The 20,617-nt window shown below is 46.5% G+C and overlaps 1 protein-coding gene across 4 annotated transcripts in view; it reads right to left on the bottom strand.

Annotated features, from left to right (window-relative positions):
* The window catches only part of MVB12B (multivesicular body subunit 12B), a 172,964-nt gene that overhangs the window by 57,947 nt on the left and 94,400 nt on the right, over nt 1-20,617 (bottom strand). For all 4 annotated transcript variants that reach the window (XM_088471124.1, XM_088471122.1, XM_088471121.1 and 1 more), the window contains one exon: nt 15,669-15,763. In XM_088471124.1, coding sequence (XP_088327250.1) covers nt 15,669-15,763 — 95 coding nt within the window. The remainder of the gene's footprint in view (nt 1-15,668; nt 15,764-20,617) is intronic.

Genomic DNA, 20,617 nt, shown 5'->3' with positions numbered 1-20,617 from the left:
TTCAGCTTGACAATGGTCCTGTGAACAAAGAGTGGTTCATCCAAAAATGGTTTGGCGTGAAGGAATTTGACTAACTTACACAGAACTCGGACATCAACCCATTGAACACCTTTGAGATTAATTAAAACACTTCCTGAATGGATGCAAATTCCCGCAGCCATGTTCCAAAACCTAGTGGAAAGCCTCAACAGTAAAATGGTATAAAGTGGACTAGAAAAGTACTCAATCCCTAAAAAGTTAAGATTGGTCTGTATTACACACTACAATTACATTTTTCCACACATTCCTATTGTGAACCAGTAGGCCCTTTTCAAACTTATAATTCATTATTCATTTGCAGATTTAAAAAAATAATTTAAATACTGCTTGCATAAGTATTCAAGGCACCTTTTGCCGCGTTAACAGCTGGAACTCTGTTGGGGTAATTTTTAACTAGGTTCACAAAATGTTTGGGAGGGATTTTTGCCAGGCTGTTTAGGTTGGATGCCGATTGCGGACTGAAATTTTCAAATAGTGTCACAGATTCGCAATTGGATTGAGATCTGAACTTTGACTTGGTCATTGCTGAATTTTCACAAATTTGTTGTCCAACCACACACTAATGTTGCTTTAGCCTGGTGCTTGGGATCGCTGTCCCGACAGGTCCATTTTCTCTTGAGCTTTGGTTTCCTAGCAGACAGGAGCAGGTTTTCTTGCAGTATTTTCCTGTATTTTGCACCACCCATTGGTGTCCAGTCCCCACTTAGAAAAAGTATCCCCACAATACCATACTTTACTTTTCAGATGGTATTTGCTGAGGAATGGGCAGAGTTAGGTTTGTGCCACAAATAGCATTTTAAATTGGTGTAAAAAACTTTTTTTGTCTCATCTGACCACAAAACTTTATCTCACAGTTTAAAAGGCTCATAATGGCTTCTATCTAGCCACCCTCCCATACAGGCCAGTTGTATGCAGACCTCTTGATATTTCACTCTAGTCTCAGCCACTGAACTCTGTAGCTCCTTCAAAGTGATAGTTGGCCTCTCTGTGGTTTCCCTCACAAGTCTCTTTGCGCTGACGCTGAGTTTTGAGGGACGCCTTGACTAGGCAGGTACCTAAGTGGCATGATGCAGCTTCCATGCTCACTGAGATATCCGAGCCCTTGGACATTATTTTGTAGCCTTTTCAGATCTTGTGCATGTCCTTAACTTTGTATTTAGTTTTCTTAAAATGCTCTTTGGTCTTCACTTTCTCAGCTTTCCTTCAGATTCACAGTATGACTACTGTTGATTTAGGTAGGATGCAATTCATCCATAAAAGTTTACCTTTCTTAATGATTCACAGGTGGAGGCTAACTGAAAGCCAATTGTTAGGGCAATAGCTTTTATCCATGCAAACTTGGATCTTACAGCACATTATTTATTTATTTTTTAAATCTTCAGACAAATAATGAATTTGAGTTTAAAAATCTACTGTAAGAGCCTAGTTCAGTGGTTCCCAAACTGTGTGCGGCGACGGCTGGTGGCCTAAAGAGGCCGGCTTGTGTATTTTTTGTTTGCGTGTAAAATATATTTTTTTTCATGGGTGGGAGAGGGGTTGGCAGCACAGAGTAGAGGAGAGCGTCGGGGGAGGTGGTTAAGATGAGTGGGGAGAGAGACGGAGGAGGCAAGGGGAGAGAGACGGAGGAGGCAAGGGGAGAGAGACGGAGGAGGCAACGGGAGAGAGACGGAGGAGGCAACGGGAGAGAGACGGAGGAGGCAACGGGAGAGAGACGGAGGAGGCAACGGGAGAGAGACGGAGGAGGCAACGGGAGAGAGACGGAGGAGGCAACGGGAGAGAGACGGAGGAGGCAACGGGAGAGAGACGGAGGAGGCAACGGGAGAGAGACGGAGGAGGCAACGGGAGAGAGACGGAGGAGGCAACGGGAGAGAGACGGAGGAGGCAACGGGAGAGAGACGGAGGAGGCAACGGGAGAGAGACGGAGGAGGCAACGGGAGAGAGACGGAGGAGGCAACGGGAGAGAGACGGAGGAGGCAACGGGAGAGAGACGGAGGAGGCAACGGGAGAGAGACGGAGGAGGCAACGGGAGAGAGATGGAGGAGGCAATGGGAGAGAGATGGAGGAGGCAATGGGAGAGAGATGGAGAGGACAATGGGTAAGAAGAGCACAGTTTTTCTCTTTCTTTTTTAAAAAAAAAGGGACTGCTCAGCAAATATTTTGGCTTACAGAAACCCTGAAAAAAATTATGGATACCCTAAGGGCGCTTCCAACTGAGAAAGCTCAGGAACCACTGGCCTAGTTGTTAGAATAAAATAGTGTCTGGAATAATCTGCTCTGCAAATGTAATTTGTAATACAGACACATCTGCTGACTCTTTAGGAGATGGAATAATTTTCTGTATATATATATATATATATATATATATATATATATATGTAACACAGTATACATGTACACGCACTCTGAGTGGCCACATTATTAGAACGACGAGAAGATTTTATGCAAAGTAGTTGGTCCACAGATAATGCCGATGTAGGATGCCTGAATCTGTATAAGAACGGACAGGAGAAGGTATGCAGAGACTAATGAAGTGTATCACTCATGAAATAATGGGTAAACGTTGCAATCTGACGACATGAACATGGAATGCTTGTTGGCACTCGCGGCAGCGGTGCAAGCTTTAGCAAATTGACGCACTGGTGAATTGTTCAAGGGCGGCAGCTGTTAAAGTTTACACAGAGTGGACCAGCAGACAAAAAACTGGTTCTGAGTGCAAGGCCTGCGGTGATAAATGGCTACGGGATGCTTGAGCGGAATGGAGGGTGTTCAATCCTCCAGACGGGCAACAATACATCAAATTACAGATACATTACATCATATGGGCTACAAGAAAAGAAAGGAAAAGAAAACTCTTTTGGCTGGGGGCACAAACTTAATGTTATCTATTAAAACAAAGTTTATTACATAATCTTCAATTTACGTACATAAAAGACATAACACCATATATAGACAGACAAATTACACAAAGGTTGTATATTTAAGTATCACACTGTTAATTAAACTATTGTTGGACAAATGTATCGTGTTCTGGTCACTTAGTAGTCATCTAAAATGCTTATTGTGATCCAGAATATGTCCTCCAAGTATGAACTGCCGTGTTCATATGTCAAGGCAAAAATTTTTTCTAAAAAACATATAGGATGAAGTATCTGTTGGGAATATCACCAGACTACCCCCTTATAGTATGGGGTAATATCTGTCAATGATTTGGATTGCCGAAAAGATAGAAAGAAAGAAAGAATAGTGGGTATAAAAGAACTGCACACTTCGAGGAGTGAAATACTGCTGTTAATTCATCTGCATGCATCGAATGATATTAATGAGTGTTAACCTTCTCAGTGTCAGTTATAACAGTCAGAAAATTAAGATGAGTAATAGTCATACTGAAAAGAAAGAATCAAGAATGCCATGCATCTGCTTTCAAATCTCTATGCTTCAGCGGTATCGTGCAGAGGAGATAATGATGAGAGTACATATATTGAGAATAATTGATCCCTTTTAATAGGTGCATCTGCTTTCGGTCCTACTGTGCCCGGCTCCTGCGGGCCAGTACCGATGAGAGTGCGAAGAAAGATATTAAAATTCGGCTAAAGTCTGTAGTATTCCACATACATGTTAAATAAAGTAATGTACAAATACATATGTGTACGTTTAGATACTTCAAAAAATATCTTTCCGTTCCGACATGCCAGGTACCCAATAAGTAATAGTAGCTATCTATCCTGTGACTAGTGTCTTTCACTTTACATAAAGTAGTAGGTGAGAGCTCATGCATGAGCTCTCACCTACTACTTTATATAAAGTGAAAGACACTAGTCACAGGATAGATAGCAGGATAAACACTCACAGCACATATCATTGGCTAGGAGTTTAGACATAAAACCAGAGAGAATACTATGATAGAGGATGGAGCAATATATCATTAGCAAATGTCTTTAATTACTTATTGGGTACCTGGCATGTCGGAACGGAACGATATTTTTTGAAGTATCTAAATGTACACATATGTATTTGTACATTACTTTATTTAACATGTATGTGGAATACTACAGACTTTAGGGAGAGGGAGAGGGAGAGAGAGAGAGAGAGACACAGATTTCTACCTTACAAAATATTTAACACAGCGTGTGTCCTGATCTGTAGTCTAGAATCTTTACTGTGACCTATCCCTAAATTTAATTTCTCCTTCTAAACCATAACATGGTGACTAGTAAAAATGCTAGAGCTCTAGTACATATTTATTATGTCTTTGTATCTAGCTTATGTTGTATATCACAAAAATATTTCTGTAAATACACTAGGGGGTGCTCTATGGTCTAAAGATAAAACCAGAGCACAGAGTATGATTTTTTTTTTCTCTATTTACGTATAGATGCACATTATTAGTTGTTTATAAACATGTCTTACCTTTGTGTGTATTAATCACACAATCTAATTAGTAATGGGTATATTAGTGGTGGTTGTGTCTTTATTACATATTGGTGAGGTTTTCTTTATACCATTTTTAAGGCCCAAATCCAATTAGCCATGTTAAGCGGCGACGCGGCCAGCCGCAGGTTTATTGCTATTCTATTAAAAAGCTGCGTTGATTTAACCCGGTTCTCAATGGAATTTAAAGATGCTTTTTGTTTGCAGCCCCTGAGCAGGTGAAACTCCCTATTTTAATGCTGACACTTGGTTCAGTACTTCTGCGATATCTCACTTAATGATTAATAATGCCCTTGGAATTTTGTTTAAATGGCTAAATTTGGCCAATAATCAGAATAGTGGGTTAAATGATGTGGGTCAGGTATATGAGGTGGTGTATGGATGGTAAAGGTGTTTTTAAACTGCAGCCTGGATGTACATGTGTTTAATAATTTTTTTCAATGTGGCTTAAAACTACATAAAAATCACCTTACAGGCAAATTCGTCTATAGATTTTAATTAGCTTACAAAAAAAAATTTGCTGTCTATAATATTTCCACAAAAAAAAATGCAAAAATAGGATAAGCACAATATAATTGATTAGCGTGACTAGCTGGGGCCCGCATGCAGAAAGTGCTGCATGGTAAGCACGTTAAGTTAAGCCGCTGTAAATTTTCAGATTAACGCGGTGAATTGAATTCGGCATTAAGCTTGGCTTATTTTCAGACATATAGTGAACCTACAAAAACATTCTAATACTGTGCTCGCAATGAGTAATCACTATGTAATGTGTGCACTAAGAAATCCATAGATTTTTTTTTTCGTCCACTGACAATTTTTTTTTTTTTCAAGTTCAGGTGATTATACTAACGTTGGTCATGATGAGGATTTTTATGAAGCTGCACGTTTTATCCAAATACATTTTTATGGTCCATTTAATCATTCATTGACCTTTAAAAAGAACTTGTAACAAAGAATTTTATGACTGAACACCAGGTTCACTACTGTAGGCTCTTACTTAGTGGGGACTGTAGAGTTGACTTCGGTACACTAATTAAATTGTTATGAGTAGGGAGAAAAGAACACTCCTCTGTGTGAAACAATGTAGTTGTGTGTATTTTACTCTAGATGCAAATACTGGCTTTTGCCTTATAGCAGGACGAATCCCACAAAACACACCTGATTATAAATCACAGACTTTCAAATTGTTTTCTCCAATACTATAATATATTTAGACCTGTATTGTTTTGTGAACCAAAAGATCCAAAGCTTAAAGGAAAGGAAGCTGATAACACTGGTCTGCGTTTTCATTTCTTTTGCCTGAGATCAAGGTTTTCATAGGTGTTTTTTTTTTTTAGATTTAGTGGATGGTGAATAAAAAAATCTAAGGCCCCCATACGTGGTGGGATATGCACATTGCGACGCAACGCCGATCAGATGGCCGACATATCAGGTGGTCCCCACACACGGAGCGATCGGGTGACCGACACCTCCCTCCCCCTGTATGGGATCGTACATCGCTCCCCCAGATCAACTGAACAGGCAGAAAGATCTGGAGGAGCAATGTACGATCCCACGGGAGAGCGCACTGGCCGATATCATACCCACACACGGAACGATATAGCAGCGATATCGTTCCAATCCGTTGGATCGGCTGCTATTTTGCACCGCGTATGGGTCTTAACTCATTTAGCTCAATCGGGTCAGGTTGTTTTGCTCTCTCAAGTTTAAAAAAGTTCATATTTCGTCAATAAAGTTTATAATAGTTTGGAAATTATTGTTTTGAAGCAGCCTTACATTCACATCAAATGTACAGTTTATATAAGAAATGGGAGACAAATGCAGAGATTCTGGAAGAAACTACCTTTTCAGACTTTCATGTGTGTTTTGCACTTGAAACATCTCTCTTGAGGCACCAGCAATAGTCCGCAAGTATACTCACATCCCAATGGCCCTAGTACCTCTCTTCCATCACTCGAATGTCTTGATGAAAGTGCTCTCCTTACCTCATTGCTGAGATCACCGCAGTTTCCAGGAAAGGGGCATATGTATCAAAGCTTGATGTGAGATAAAATTGTGATATATATATATATCACCAACCAATCAGCTTCTAACTTACATTTTGCAGGCTGTGTTTAAGAAATGATAGTCTGGAGCTGATTGGTTGGTGATATACAGTCAGGTCCATAAATATTGGGACATTGACAGAATTTTCATATTTTGGCCTCTATTCACCACCACTTTGGTTTTGAAATGAAATAAAGAGATGTGCTTTAACTGCAGACTTTCTGATTTAATTTGAGGGTAATTACATCCAAATCGGGTGAACGGTGTAGGAATTACAACGGTTTCAATATGTGCCTCCCACTTTTTAAGGGGCCAAAAGTGATGGGACTCAAAAGATATTTCATGGACAGGTGTGGGCTATTACCTCATTATTTCATTATCATTTAAGCAGGTAAAAGGTCTGGAGTTGATTCTAGGTGAGACATTTGCATTTGGAATCAGTTGCTGTCGACTCTCAATATGAGATCCAAAGAGCTGTCACTATCAGTGAAGCAAGCCATCATTAGGCTGAAAAATCAAAACAAACCCATCAGAGAGATAGCAAAAACATTAGGTGTGGCCAAATCAACTGTTTGGAACATTCTTAAAAAGAAAGAATGCATCGGAGAGCTCAGCAACACCAAAAGACCCGGAAGACCACGGAAAACAACTGTGGTGGATGACAGAAGAATTATTTCCCTGGCGAAGAAAAAGAAAAACCCCTTCACAACAGTTGGCCAAATCAAGAACACTCTCCAGGAGGTAGATGTATATATGTCAAAGACAACAATCAAGAGAAGACTTCACAAGAGTGAATATAGAGGGTTCACCACAAGATGCAAACAATTGGTGAGCCACAAAAACAGGAAGACCAGATTAGAGTTTGCCAAACACCATCTAAAAAGCCATTACAGTTCTGGAACAACATCCTATGGACAGATGAGACAAAGATCAACTTGTACCAGAGTGATGGGAAGAGAAGAGTATGGAGAATGAAAGGAACTGCTCATGATCCAAACCATACCACCTCACCAGTGAAGTATGGTGGTGGTAGTGTCATGGCGTGGGCATGTATGGCTGCCAAAGGAACTGGTTCCCTTGTATTTATTGATCATGTGACTGCTGACAAAAGCAGCAGAATGAATTCTGAAGTGTTTCGGGCAATATTATATGCTCATATTCAGTCAAATGCTTCAGAACTCATTGGACGGCGCTTCACCGCGCAGATGGACAATGACCCGAAGCATACTGCAAAAGCAACCAAAGAGTTTTTTAAGGCTAAAAAGTGGAATGTTATGCAATGGCCAAGTCAATCCCGATCTGAATCCAATTGAGCATGCATTTCACTTGATGAAGACAAAACTGAAGGGAAGATGCCCCAAGAACAAGCAGGAACTGAAGATATTTGCAGTAGAGGCCTGGCAGAGCATCACCAGGGATGAAACCCAGCGTCTGGTGATGTCTATGCGTTCCAGGCTTCAGGCTGTAATTGCCTGCAAAGGATTTGCAACAAAGTATTGAAAAGTGAAAGTTAGATTTCGGATTGTTTAGTTTGTCCCATTACTTTTGGCCCCTTAAAAAGTGGGAGGCACATATAGAAACCGTTGTAATTCCTACACCGTTCACCTGATTTGGAGGTAATTACCCTCAAATTAAATCTGAAAGTCTGCAGTTAAATCACATCTTGTTTGTTTAATTTCAAAGCCATTGTGGTGGTGAATAGAGGCCAAAATATGAAAATTCTGTCAATGTCCCAATATTAATGGACCTGACTGTATATTTCACAATTTTATCTCACATCAAGCTTTGATACATATGCCCCTAAATGCGAGCTGAGGAAATTAATCTTTATGGACATACGTGCCCCAAGAGCCTGGACACTCCAGAGGATTTCCTCGACAAAGGCGCAACACATTTTCCTCACAAAAATATGAGATATGGTAAGAACTTACCCTTGTTATCTCTATTTCTACGAAGTCCATAGGGTTCCACAGGATACCTTGGGGTATAGGTGTGACGTCAGTCGCAGGGCACCAAAGAGTTAAGCTTTCAGCCTCCCAGGATGCACTAGGTCCCCCTCCTATACCCCGCCCCCGGGCCAAGGCACCTCAGTTAGTTACCAAGCCATAGGCCGGAGGAGGAGAAGGAAGAGAGAGAACAAAGATCTGGACACATACAAGAATCACATTCTCACCAGAGGGAGACGGAAAACCGGTGACCAGAGCAAAGCCCATCTGCAGCACAGGTGCGACAGGGCGGGAGTCCTGTGGAACCCTATGGACTTCGTAGAAATAGAGATAACAAGGGTAAGTTCTTACCATATCTCATATTTTCTACTTCAGGGTCCATAGGGTATCCACAGGATACCTTGGGGATGTCCCAAAGCAGTATCCTTTAAGGGTGGGGACGCTCCTGTGCAGAAAGGAGAATCCGCCGCCCGAAGGAAGCATCCTGAGAGACGAAGGTGTCAAACCTGTAATACCTCACGAAGGTATGGACAGAAGACCACGTAGCAGCCTTGCAGATCTGAACTGCCGAGGCACCACGTCGAGCTGCCCACGAAGGACCCACAGACCTAGTGGAATGAGCCTTCAGAGAAGGAGGGACCGGTAGGCCTTCATGAAGATAAGCTTCAGAAATAGCCATACGGATCCAGGCTGCCAAAGTTTGCTTTGAAGCAGGCCAACCCTTTTTACAGAAGCCATAGAGGACAACAAAGCGTCCGACTTCCTAAACGAAGAAGTGCGGTCAACATAAGTCCTTAAGGCCCGCACAACATCCAAAGAGGCCTCACCCACGGAAAGACCCGGTGAGTTAAAGGCCGGAACAACTATTTCCTCATTAACATGAAACTGGGACACAACTTTGGGAAGAAACTCGGGCCGAGTGCGGAGCACTGCCCTGTTCCCATGAAAAACCAAGAAAGGGGGTCTACAAGAAAGAGCCCCTAACTCAGAAACACGTCTGGCCGAAGCAACGGCCAGAAGGAAAACAGTCTTAGCTGTTAGCCATTTAATATCCACTGAGCCCAGTGGTTCAAACGGCGGTCCTTGGAGAGCCCTCAGGACCACAGCCAAATCCCAAGGCGCCACAGGTGGAACAAAGGGCGGCTGAATACGGAGAACACCTTGCATAAAGGTGCGCACATCCGGGATTGTAGCAATCCTACGGTGAAACCAGACAGATAGGGCCGAAACCTGTACCTTCAAAGAAGCAAGGCGAAGCCCATGATCTAGTCCCGCTTGCAGGAAGGCGAGAATCCGAGACAGACGAAACTCCCGCGGTGCATAACCTCTCGGTCGACACCACTGGAAGAACGTATGCCACACGCGATGGTATATCCTCGCGGAAGACGGTTTCCGAGCTCGTAACATGGTACGCACCACAGAGCTGGAAAACCCCCGGGACCTCAGTAAGGCCGTCTCAACAGCCACGCCGCCAAAGACAGCCGAGTCAGGTCCGGGTGAAGACAAGGACCCTGAGACAGAAGGTCCGGTCGTAGCGGCAACCGCAGAGGACTGTCCACGGACAGACCCTGAAGGTCTGAGAACCAGTGCCGTCTGGGCCACGCGGGAGCTATCAACAGGAGCGTCCCTCCTTCCTGTTTAAATTTCCGGATTACCCGTGGAAGAAGGGAGACCGGAGGGAACAGGTATGCGAACCTGAACGTCCACCGGACGGACAGAGCATCCACCAGAGACGCCCCTTCGTCTCTTGTGCGAGACCCGTACACCGGCAACTTGTTGTTGTGCCGGGACGCCATGAGGTCGATTTCTGGAAGACCCCACCTGTCCACCAGTAGTTGAAAAACGTCCGGGTGCAGGGACCATTCCCCTGGATGAACGTCCTGGCGACTTAGAAAGTCCGCCTCCCAATTTAGCACTCCCGGGATGAAGACCGCTGATATGGCCGGAAGATTGCGCTCCGCCCAAACCAGGATCCGAGAGACCTCTACGAGAGCCGCCCGACTGAGAGTTCCTCCTTGCCTGTTTATGTAGGCCACGGTGGTAGCATTGTCCGACTGGACCTGCACCGGGTGACCCTGGAGAAACCGCTGTGCCTGCAGGAGAGCATTGAAGACCGCACGGAGTTCCAAGATATTTATTGGAAGCTCCGCTTCTGTCGGCGTCCACCTGCCCTGGAACAAGTGTGGACCCGAAACTGCTCCCCAGCCCCGAAGACTGGCGTCCGTTGTCAACAGGACCCAATTTGGAACCCAGAACGGACGTCCCTTGTTGAGGTGGGTCGTCTTTAACCACCACGCAAGGGACAGGTGAACCTCCGGGGTGAGCACAATCGTCTGGAACTTCAGAGACTGAGTCAGCCCGTTCCACTTGGACAGGATCAGGTGCTGCAGAGGTCTGGAGTGAAACAGGGCGTATTCCACCATGTCGAACACCGACACCATGGAGCCCAGTAACCTCATCGCCGAGTGTAAGGACACCCGGCGGCTGTGCAGACAACTGCGCACCCTTGACTGTAAAGCAGAGATCTTGTCCTCCGTCACGAAGATCCTTTGCTGTCCCGAGTCCAATAAGGCTCCAAGATGCAGAATCCTCCGAGACGGGATTAGAGTGGACTTCTGCCAGTTGATTAGCCAGCCGTGCCGTTGCAGCAGTGCAATGGTCAGGTCCAAGTGGTGTAACAGGAGCTCTGGAGATCCTGCCACCAATAACAGGTCGTCCAAGTACGGCAACATGCGGACTCCTTGCAGCCGCAGAGAAGCCGCCATGACCGCCATCACCTTGGTGAAAACACGTGGTGCTGTCGCCAGGCCAAAAGGTAACGCCCGAAACTGGAAGTGGTCGCTGCGGATTGCAAACCGAAGGAACTCTTGATGGCGCAAAAGAATAGGGACATGCAGGTAAGCGTCCTGTATGTCCAATGACACCATGTAGTCCCCAGGTTCCAGCGCCAGAATGATGGACCGTAGGGTCTCCATCCGAAACTTCGGGACCCGCAAAGACTTGTTGAGTGCTTTGAGGTTGAGAATCGGACGATATGACCCATTGGGTTTCTGTACCAAAAATAGATTTGAATAGAAACCCTGGCCCCTCTGGGAGAATGGAACAAGCACTATAACTCCAGCCTGGAGCATAGTGTGCAATACCTTCCGCAGCTCCGTAGCCTTGTTCCGGTCTGATGGTAGACCCGTGGTGAAGAATCGAGCCGGGGGTCTGTGCCGGAAGGAGAGGGCATACCCGTGGGAGACCACCTCCAGAACCCAAGTGTCTGTCGTAGTGAACGACCAACACCGGGAGAACTGCAGCAGGCGGCCTCCCACCCTGGGATCCCCCAAGGGGAGACCCGGACCGTCAGGCCGCAGGCTTGTCATCTGGCTTGGGGGCCGGACGTCTGGTACTCCATGCCTGTTTCCGGGGCTTGACCGATTTCTTAGGGCCAGCCTGTCGAGGAAACGACTGTGGTTTGGGCCTGCCCTGGGCCCTAGATGACCGAAAGGACGATGGTCCAGAACCAGAAGGAGCAGCGGCCGACGGGAGACAAGCAGATTTGGCTGCCGCCAGCGTGGCCACAATCTTATCCAGATCCGGACCGAAGAGAACTTCTCCGGTAAACGGCAACGCTTCCAGACCTTTCTTGGAATCTGCGTCCGCCTTCCAGGATCGCAGCCACAAGGTGTGACGAGCAGCTACCGCTGCTGAAGAAATTCTAGACACCAGAGTACTAATGTCTAGAGCCGCCTCGTTGATGTAGGTGGCCGAATCACGGAGATTGCCAATCAACTCCGCCTGTTCGGCCGGACAGTCGGATTCAAAAGAAGCCTCTAATGAATCCGCCCAGCGCTCCATCGCTCTGGCAACCCAGCAAATGGCCATAGCCGGCCGTGCTGCCCCCCCTGCAAGGGAATAAGCGGACTTCAGGCAGATTTCTACCTTGCGGTCCGTAGCATCCTTAAGGGAGGACATGGATGGCATCGGCAATGTGGCACTACGGACAAGACGGGTCACGTGAGAATCCACCTGTGGAGGGGATTCCCACTTAGCAAAATAATTATCCGCGAACGGATAAGCCACCGCCAGGCGTCTCTGCGGCTGGTATATTTAGCCGCTGGGGGAACTTCGTCCTCAATCACCAAGGCTGTGCGGACCGCCCGAATAAGTCCAGGAATATATACTTTGGACTTAGCATCAGCGTCCTTAGTATGGGGAGGTTCCTGATCGTAAGGATCCAGAATCTCCCCATCATCAGACGTCCCTTCGTCATCCTCATAAGGAGCGGACAGAGACGCCACTGGCCTTTTATGAGGCCGCATCACAGACTCCCCTTGCAACACATCCGACAAGTGCTGTACAGAACTCGTCAGGGAGTTAACCCACGCTGGCTCCTGAGAACCCGGGAGCGGGGAAATAGGGAGACTGTGGGGTACCACCAATTGTCGTGGGAACCCGTGCATGGGTGACGACACCACAGACTGCTGGGACAAACCCATCGGAGTAAACGCGGGCTGCGGAGCTAACTGGCCCACTAAAGCTGTTAACGCCTGAGCGAAACAAGCCCAGGGCGGCTCCTGTACCGGTGCTGTAACCGTAATAGGCCGCGCCATGGACAAACACTGCCGGCAAAGGCCCTCCGCGCTACCCTCCCCCTCCGCTAACGGTACTTTGCACGTGGTACACTGTAGCCGGAGGGGAAAATCACTTTCAGACATGATGGCACCACGTATGTGACCTCTCTCACCAATTAAGTATTAAATAGGCGAGAGACCACCCTGCAGCACCGCACTGCAAGGGCTTTAGCAGAAGAACAGGGACAGTAATAAAGCTGACAGTTTAGAGAAGAAAAGTTACAGGCAGCGCTAGCACAGTCACATACAATGCCGAGAAATAACAATTCCTGCACTAACAGCGCTGATCACTCAACTACACAGACACAGGGCCTGGTAGGACACAGCGCTGCATACACAGACCTGAGCCACAGCGGAGGAGAGGTATGCGGGGGGACCCAGACCACGATGCTTCCTTCCAGACTTCCAGCAGCGTTCACCATGCGTTGCAGAGAAGATGGCCGCCGAGGAGCAGAGAGAAGCTGGCCTGGGGGAGGAGCGCTGACACAGGACCAGTCAGCACAGTGCAGAGAGGGCTGTGTGCAGCGGGGGAGGCGCTGGCTGTGAGACAGGGAAGGCGCGCTCCCCTGGCATGCATTTAACCCCTGGGACGCCGCAGCGCTACCGCTCTGCTGCGGTCCGCTGTCCCAGGGGGTAGTGGAAGCGCAGGTTGGTCGCCTGGCTCCACGCTGCAGCCAGTCCCCAGGGAGCCCCCTGCCTGGGGACTTAGGACCATGTGATCAGCGGGGACCCACCGCGGGACCCCGCTGCTTACCTCTGTCCCCCTTGAATCCGGCCATGGTCCGGAGCATCTGGGGTCACCGCTAGCTGTGACCCCAGACGCCCACCAGCATCCCCGGATCAGTACCGGCGTTCTGGTACCGGCGGGGTGTAGGGAAGACAGCATGGACGTCAGGACTGACTGTCCATGCTGTTCATCCAGATGTGCAGCCACAGCTGCATGAAGAAAAAGCTTCAGGGGCTCTTCTAGCCCCCACTCCAACAGGTGCACCCGACTCCGGCCGGGCACCAAACTAAACTGAGGTGCCTTGGCCCGGGGGCGGGGTATAGGAGGGGGACCTAGTGCATCCTGGGAGGCTGAAAGCTTAACTCTTTGGTGCCCTGCGACTGACGTCACACCTATACCCCAAGGTATCCTGTGGATACCCTATGGACCCTGAAGTAGAAAGGAGTGATTTTTGACTGCCGATCGAACATGGTGACTAGAAAACAAATGTAGCAAAACCTGTTTGGGCGACTCCTGCAGTTCCTATTCATTCAGAGAGTTCAAGCCAGACTACCTGGAGCAGAGTTATACCAGCAAACCTTAATCTCCCCCCCACCCACCTCTCTTCCCGTACAGAATGTCCAGTTATTGCCGTAGCAAATCTTGAAAAGCTAGGAGAGCATTGTCAGGATGTGAATATGCTTGCGGACTATCACTAGTGCCTCAAGAGAAATGTTACAGTTGTAAAACACACATGAAAGTCTTTGAAAAGGTCCTTTCTTCTAGTATAACTATTTGTGTCCCATTTCATATATATATTGTACAATTGATGTGAAAGTAAGTCTGCTTTGAAACAATAAACATGATAATTTCTTTATTATATAATTTACAAAATATTATTTTTTTTAAAACTTGAGAGAGAACAAAATAACCTGACCTGATTGAGCTAAACGAGTTATATTTTTGTATTCACCATGCACTAATTAAAAAAGTGCACCTAAAAAAATCTAAACCTCAAAAATGAAGCAGACCAGTGTAATTTATCTCAGCAAGCTCCTCCTTCCATGTCTTCCACTTCCTCCGGTTAAAATGTTGATATTCAACAGCAGAAGTTCCGTTAGGTTCAGAATTAGATTAAAAGCACACTGTTGATATTTCAACAATGTCGACATTACATCACTTTCAATATAATGAATGTCGACAAAATTTACCACAACCCATAGATGGTGCTAATCCCACCTATATTCCATTTTCCACCCTGGACTTATAAGACCTGAAGTGGACATCTCATGTGCGTGTTATGGGAGTGTCAAGGACGTGATTCAGCATATGGCTACATTCTCATTCGCAGTACCGCAGACACCATGGTGCTAGGGGCTGTTCGAGGAGTCAATTATTCCAACCCATGGTGAGTTGATGGTGGAGTGGTTGGATCCGCCAGCGGACTTGTACATTGCTCAGATATACACAATGGGCGTTGCAGGGTTTATTCAGTTTCTGTAGCCTGTAAACCCTATATAATGCCTGCAGATTTTAAGATCTGTTTATTTCTTGTGTAAGGACAACTGCAAGTACTATCGATCTTGTTGTGTGTGCTGGCTATAGCGTCCATTGATTTTTTTTCAATGCCACCCTAGAGGGCTTAGTTCATCTTACGGTTCTGTGCCGAAAAATGCAGAATACTCTGTGGTCTGAATTTCACAAATGCAAAGTGAGAAATAAAATAGCATGTAACAAAAATAAACTCAGCCTATTTGGGAGAAAAGGTCTAAAATCAATAAGATCATCGCCAACTATCATTAATGCTTGTGAGACCCTTACTACAATTACAGCCCAAATAAAAGGTTTTGCAAACAAAAGGACAGAAGAGAAATGTGCTCTCACCGGATATCGCGTACAGGTTGGACTGCTGATTCTCAAAGTCTGGACGGGTGTTATTTCTTCCCTTGAAGGTAGCAGGAAGAGTCAGGGATATATGTCTGAAAAGAAATAAAACATAGTTTGACACATGTCCAAGAACAACTGTCAAACTTTACATACTGTGTAATATTGGTATTGCGTGCAGTTAGAGAGCACTCTGAACCAAGGGCCTGATTCAGAGCCACTCGCTGCTGGTGAGCGCTCACTCTGAATCAGGGCGGGGTTTTTTTTTTTTTTCAGGCCACTCGCTAAGCTGTGGGTGACCACCCACAGCTTTTGCGAGCGGCCTGGAGATGGCTGCGATAATCGCGACCATCGGGCTTGCGAGGTAGTGTCTCAGCTCTCGAAAGCCCGAGTGGACTTCCTGCTCTAATAGAGCAGAAAGTCCACTACTGACATCACTAGTGATGTCAGTAGTGGACACTAGTGATGTCAGTAGGGCTGCCCACAAACGCCAGTCGTTCCTTTGGGAACGCCTACGTTTGCTCAACCACCCCCCCTACCCGCCTACAAAACGGGGCGAGCTGTCAAACAACATCGACAGCTGCCCCATCTTGTAGCGAGCCCTGGAGCGACTGAACTTCAGTCGCTCGCTTGGGCTCGCGCATGCCGGACGTGGCGCATGCGCAGGGGGAAAACATCGAGCGCTATGCACTTGCCAGTGGGTCTCAATCAGGCACAAAGCCCACAAGGTCAGGTTTCAGCAGCCAGGGCTATTACATTTTGTATATGAATGAAAACTCCTAAATTACAACAGTAACCAGACTAGGGGTCTATTCACTAAGCCTTGGATGGAGGTAAAGTGGACGGAGATAAGGTTCAGCTCCTGTTATTTTTCAAAAACAGCCTGTGACATGGCAATTAGGAGCTGACTGGCTTGAACTTTATCTCTGTTCACTTAATCTCCAACCAAGGCTTAGTAAATAGATCCCCTGGCTCTGGTACCTGGGAAACCTACTGTAAAGTGCAATGGAAAACACTGTGGCTATATAAAGAACTGTTGATAAATAAAACCTTAAGAAGTAATCTACAATGCCTGGTAACACAAATGACATGTCTGAAATAAGACAAATGATGGCCCATCTTAATACAAGTCCCTATCTAACTTGTTAGTCAGACACACGTTCTAAAAGGATATATATAATAAATGCTACCTTACAAGTTTGCAAATGTCACATGCAATTATTTATCAACTCAATAGCTATAATATTATGTGTAACCCTCCTGCATGTGTCTGCTCCTATCACTGTGAGCAGGAGCAATAGTGTACGGTATATGCACTAACCATGACTGGGTAGAGGGATGCATAGATGCCTTCTACACCCGGAGCTCGTGTTGCTGCCTGCACATGGAGCGTGAGCATATGGCAAATCAAATACCAGTATAAAGACTGGCTCCCCCCAGGAGATAATCTGGGACATGTTTCCATTCACATTACAGTTTTTACAATTAATCATCATTTCAGGGAACCAGGCTGACACAAACAACTAATTTATGTTTGTAATTAGAACAAACTCCATCACATTAGGTACGGAGAAAGAAGATTGAAACAATTACATTTTTAACCAGTTAACGGCTTATCTAAATGCTCATGTTTGCAACCAATAGCTTCAATCAGAGTACTAACGGTCACTACACGGTGTGGGCTGTCATTATCCCCTCCCAACAGAACAGATGGGAAATTGTTAAATGTTAATCTCACTTTCTAAATATGTATAGCGTTCCCGCTAGGCTGTTTTAGCGGAGCGCGGCGCCCTGCCCTCCTTCTGGAGGGCAAAAAGCACCCTGCCCTCCAGGAGGAGGGCAAAAAGTGCCCTGCCCTAACAGCCTGCGGGAGACGTTCTCACCCGCGGGACGCAGTGTCCCGCGGGTGGACAAACATGCGGTGACCTGGTCACCGCCAGAGAACAGACGCCGAGCGCATGCGCCCGGCATCTATTCTCCCTTTCTGCAGCGCTTGGGGGCTGCCCGGCATGTCCGTAAGCGCCGGGCACCCAAGTATGACGAAAAGGGGACGCGTCTCATAGACACGCCCCCTTTTCATGACCACGCCCCCTTTTCGGGCGCGCGCACAAGGTTGCCCTCTCTAGCTCCGGCGCCCTGCCTGCCGCCGGAGCTAGAGTGAACACTATATGTATATATATATATATATTTTAAAACCAATCCCTACTGATGTGCCCACATACCCCTTTAGCCTCTGAACAGCATGCGGAGTGAGACGACTGGTGCGTGTGAGACTCCAGGTCCCGTGAGACACTGCTCGCGCGGAGCCTCCTTTCGGGTGAAAATGTGACTTAGGCGCAGACGGGTGAGTCAGACCGCTTCACCAGACAGCACTGCCTAATTTGATATGAGGCACTTGTACAGATGTGTCATCGCTCGTCTTTGCTGCAGTCGTGTCAAACAGCCTCTCTTGGCGCTCTTGGTCCTGTAAGTCTCAGCGCAATGTGATGACACTAGGATGCATCAGGAGACTGTGCCGATTCATTTGATATGTGACACCTGTATCTCTGTGTGCGGAGTGCTACGGGGCAGCGGCCACAGCTTTTTTCCAAGCCAAGATCTGTTTACAGTCTCAGTCGCACACAGATATACAGGTGTCACATATCAAATTAATCAGCACAGCATCTTGGTGCGTCCTAGTCCCATCGCATTGCAACTTAGAATCATTTTCTGCAACAACAATCACAACAATCAAAAACTCTGCAATCACTTGTACTTCTCGATATATACATTGTTAGAACCATGGGACTACTGTGATCACGAAATACTGCACTTACCCACAGTGTGGTACTATACCTGCTGTATAATATCCTGTGATCATTGGACGGTCTGCATTTGTCTGTAATGCTGCGTACACACTGGACGATCTGTTCAACGATCAATATTGCTGAACGATCTCCCTCGAAATTCCCGAAGTGTTGGTTGAATATCATTCATCCATACATCAACAATATCACCCACGACCATTCCCTCCTGCAGGCACCGATAGATATCGTCCAGGTTGGCCTGCATGCATGGACGATTAACGATATAGTTATTGTCGATGTGGAACGTGCATTGTTAGCAGCATATAAATTAACGATATGAACGATTTAACGAAGAACGATATAGTTATCGTTCATTTAAATCGTGCCGTGTGTACGCAGCATTACACTCATTCACTAAATTTTTTCTTTATTATTACAATTTGCCGTGTATCCCCTCATTCAAATACAGTGAACATTAGTGACTATATTTACACCGATAGTGCCATTTATTCCAAGATTATCAATATGTACCTTGACTCTCCACCTACCGCTGACAGCGAATCAAGATCGCTCAGCGAAGCACTCCATTACTAAGCTTTGTGTTGATAGAAGTTGGGTCACTAATCAGTGCAGCAGCTCGCCCACACTATAGTCACACAAGCTAACTGCGCAGGTCAAATATCGTTTTTTCCTTTGTTAATCTTTAAAAACCAGAGATAATAATATTCCTACTAGCAAACAGAAGTCACCGACCAGGCATCTTTATTTCTGTTGACATCACGGCAATAAATCTAAACCCTTAAATTAGCTACCTAGGTGTTACCTTCGACTCAGAACTGTTCTTTGCTCCACACAAATTGAATAGGCATCCAAATCATAATCGATAAGAGTACAGATGTGTACGGTGTTCATATAATGCACAGGAGTGCATGTGCTGAGTGTCACCTGCGGTGACTGCTGTGCCTCTGTCCGTCCCGGCCTGCACTGACTCCTCCTCTCCATCCTGGCTTGCTCTGACCCATGCTGTCTGTCCCAGTCTACACTGATCCTCCTGTATGTCCCGGCTGTCTACTGGCTCCTATCTCCAGCTGCCTAGAGCTCTCCGGTAGTAGGGTCTATGGTGTGACCACGAGGGGAGGGGGGGTTTTGCTGTACTTTCTGGCATTATTATTTTATGTGACATGTGGTCCGTTATTACTGGAGGGTGGGGGTGGAGCAGGGGAGCTGTGCAGAGCAGTGAGGGGGCCTTCATTTTACTGTATCCATTCAACTGTGACCATTTTGTGGACTAGTATAGTGTGTTTAACAGTTGCATACATCTAGCCTCCTTGCGCTTTAAACAGCCCCACTAATCGCGCATGGCATGGCTCGGTAGTACAGAGCGTCTTTCGTGCAACTTTTTACCTTCAAATGCGTCTTATTCACACAGTGATGCGAATAGCTAGAACAAGCAGATTCTGCTGATTAAAATGATATGTAGCATGCCTATATTCTCTGTGCGTCTGCAGGTGTATCTGCATGCGAAACGCCACGTTAGCATGTTACAGCCGCTGACACTGTAACGTAGCATTCCGCATGCAGATACACCTGCAGAGGCACAGAGAACATAGGCATGCTGCATATCATTTTAATCAGCAGAAGCGGCTTGTGCTAGCTATTCACATCCCTGTGTGATTAAGATGCATTTGAAGGTAAAAAGTTGCACGAAAGACACTCAGTGCTACCGGAGGCACATGGAGCTCCTGCGTTGTGTGGCGCGACTTGTAGTGCATGGAGGACAGATGTTTGTGGAAACATCTGAAGCTCAGTTATTACCACTAAACTGGTCTACTGTATTGTCCACTTACCTAAATAGCATCCACTATTGCATTCTGGAACACTCACTGTTGCCTAGATCCAAACCTGGTCCACCACAGCTGACTCAGGGACTGATTCAGACCCGCTCGCGAGCGCTGAGCGCTCGCAAGCAGGTCGATGTTGCCCAAGTGCGCATGCGCACGACGAAGGCTGCTCCGTCGTGCGCATGCACGAGACGCGAATAACGACAGCCAAGTCGATGGTGATTGACAGCACGCCCCCTTTGGTGGGCGTGCCAGGGGCGTGGCTGCCCAGACGGAGGCGTTCCCATGGGACTGTCTGGGGCCGGCCCCACTGACATCACTA

The sequence above is a fragment of the Taudactylus pleione genome, unplaced genomic scaffold (assembly GCF_031769625.1).
Source record: "Taudactylus pleione unplaced genomic scaffold, aTauple2 ptg000110l, whole genome shotgun sequence".
NCBI lineage: Eukaryota > Metazoa > Chordata > Amphibia > Anura > Myobatrachidae > Taudactylus > Taudactylus pleione.
Note: the sequence above shows the minus strand (reverse complement) of the source record. Positions and strands in the feature narration are given on the sequence as shown.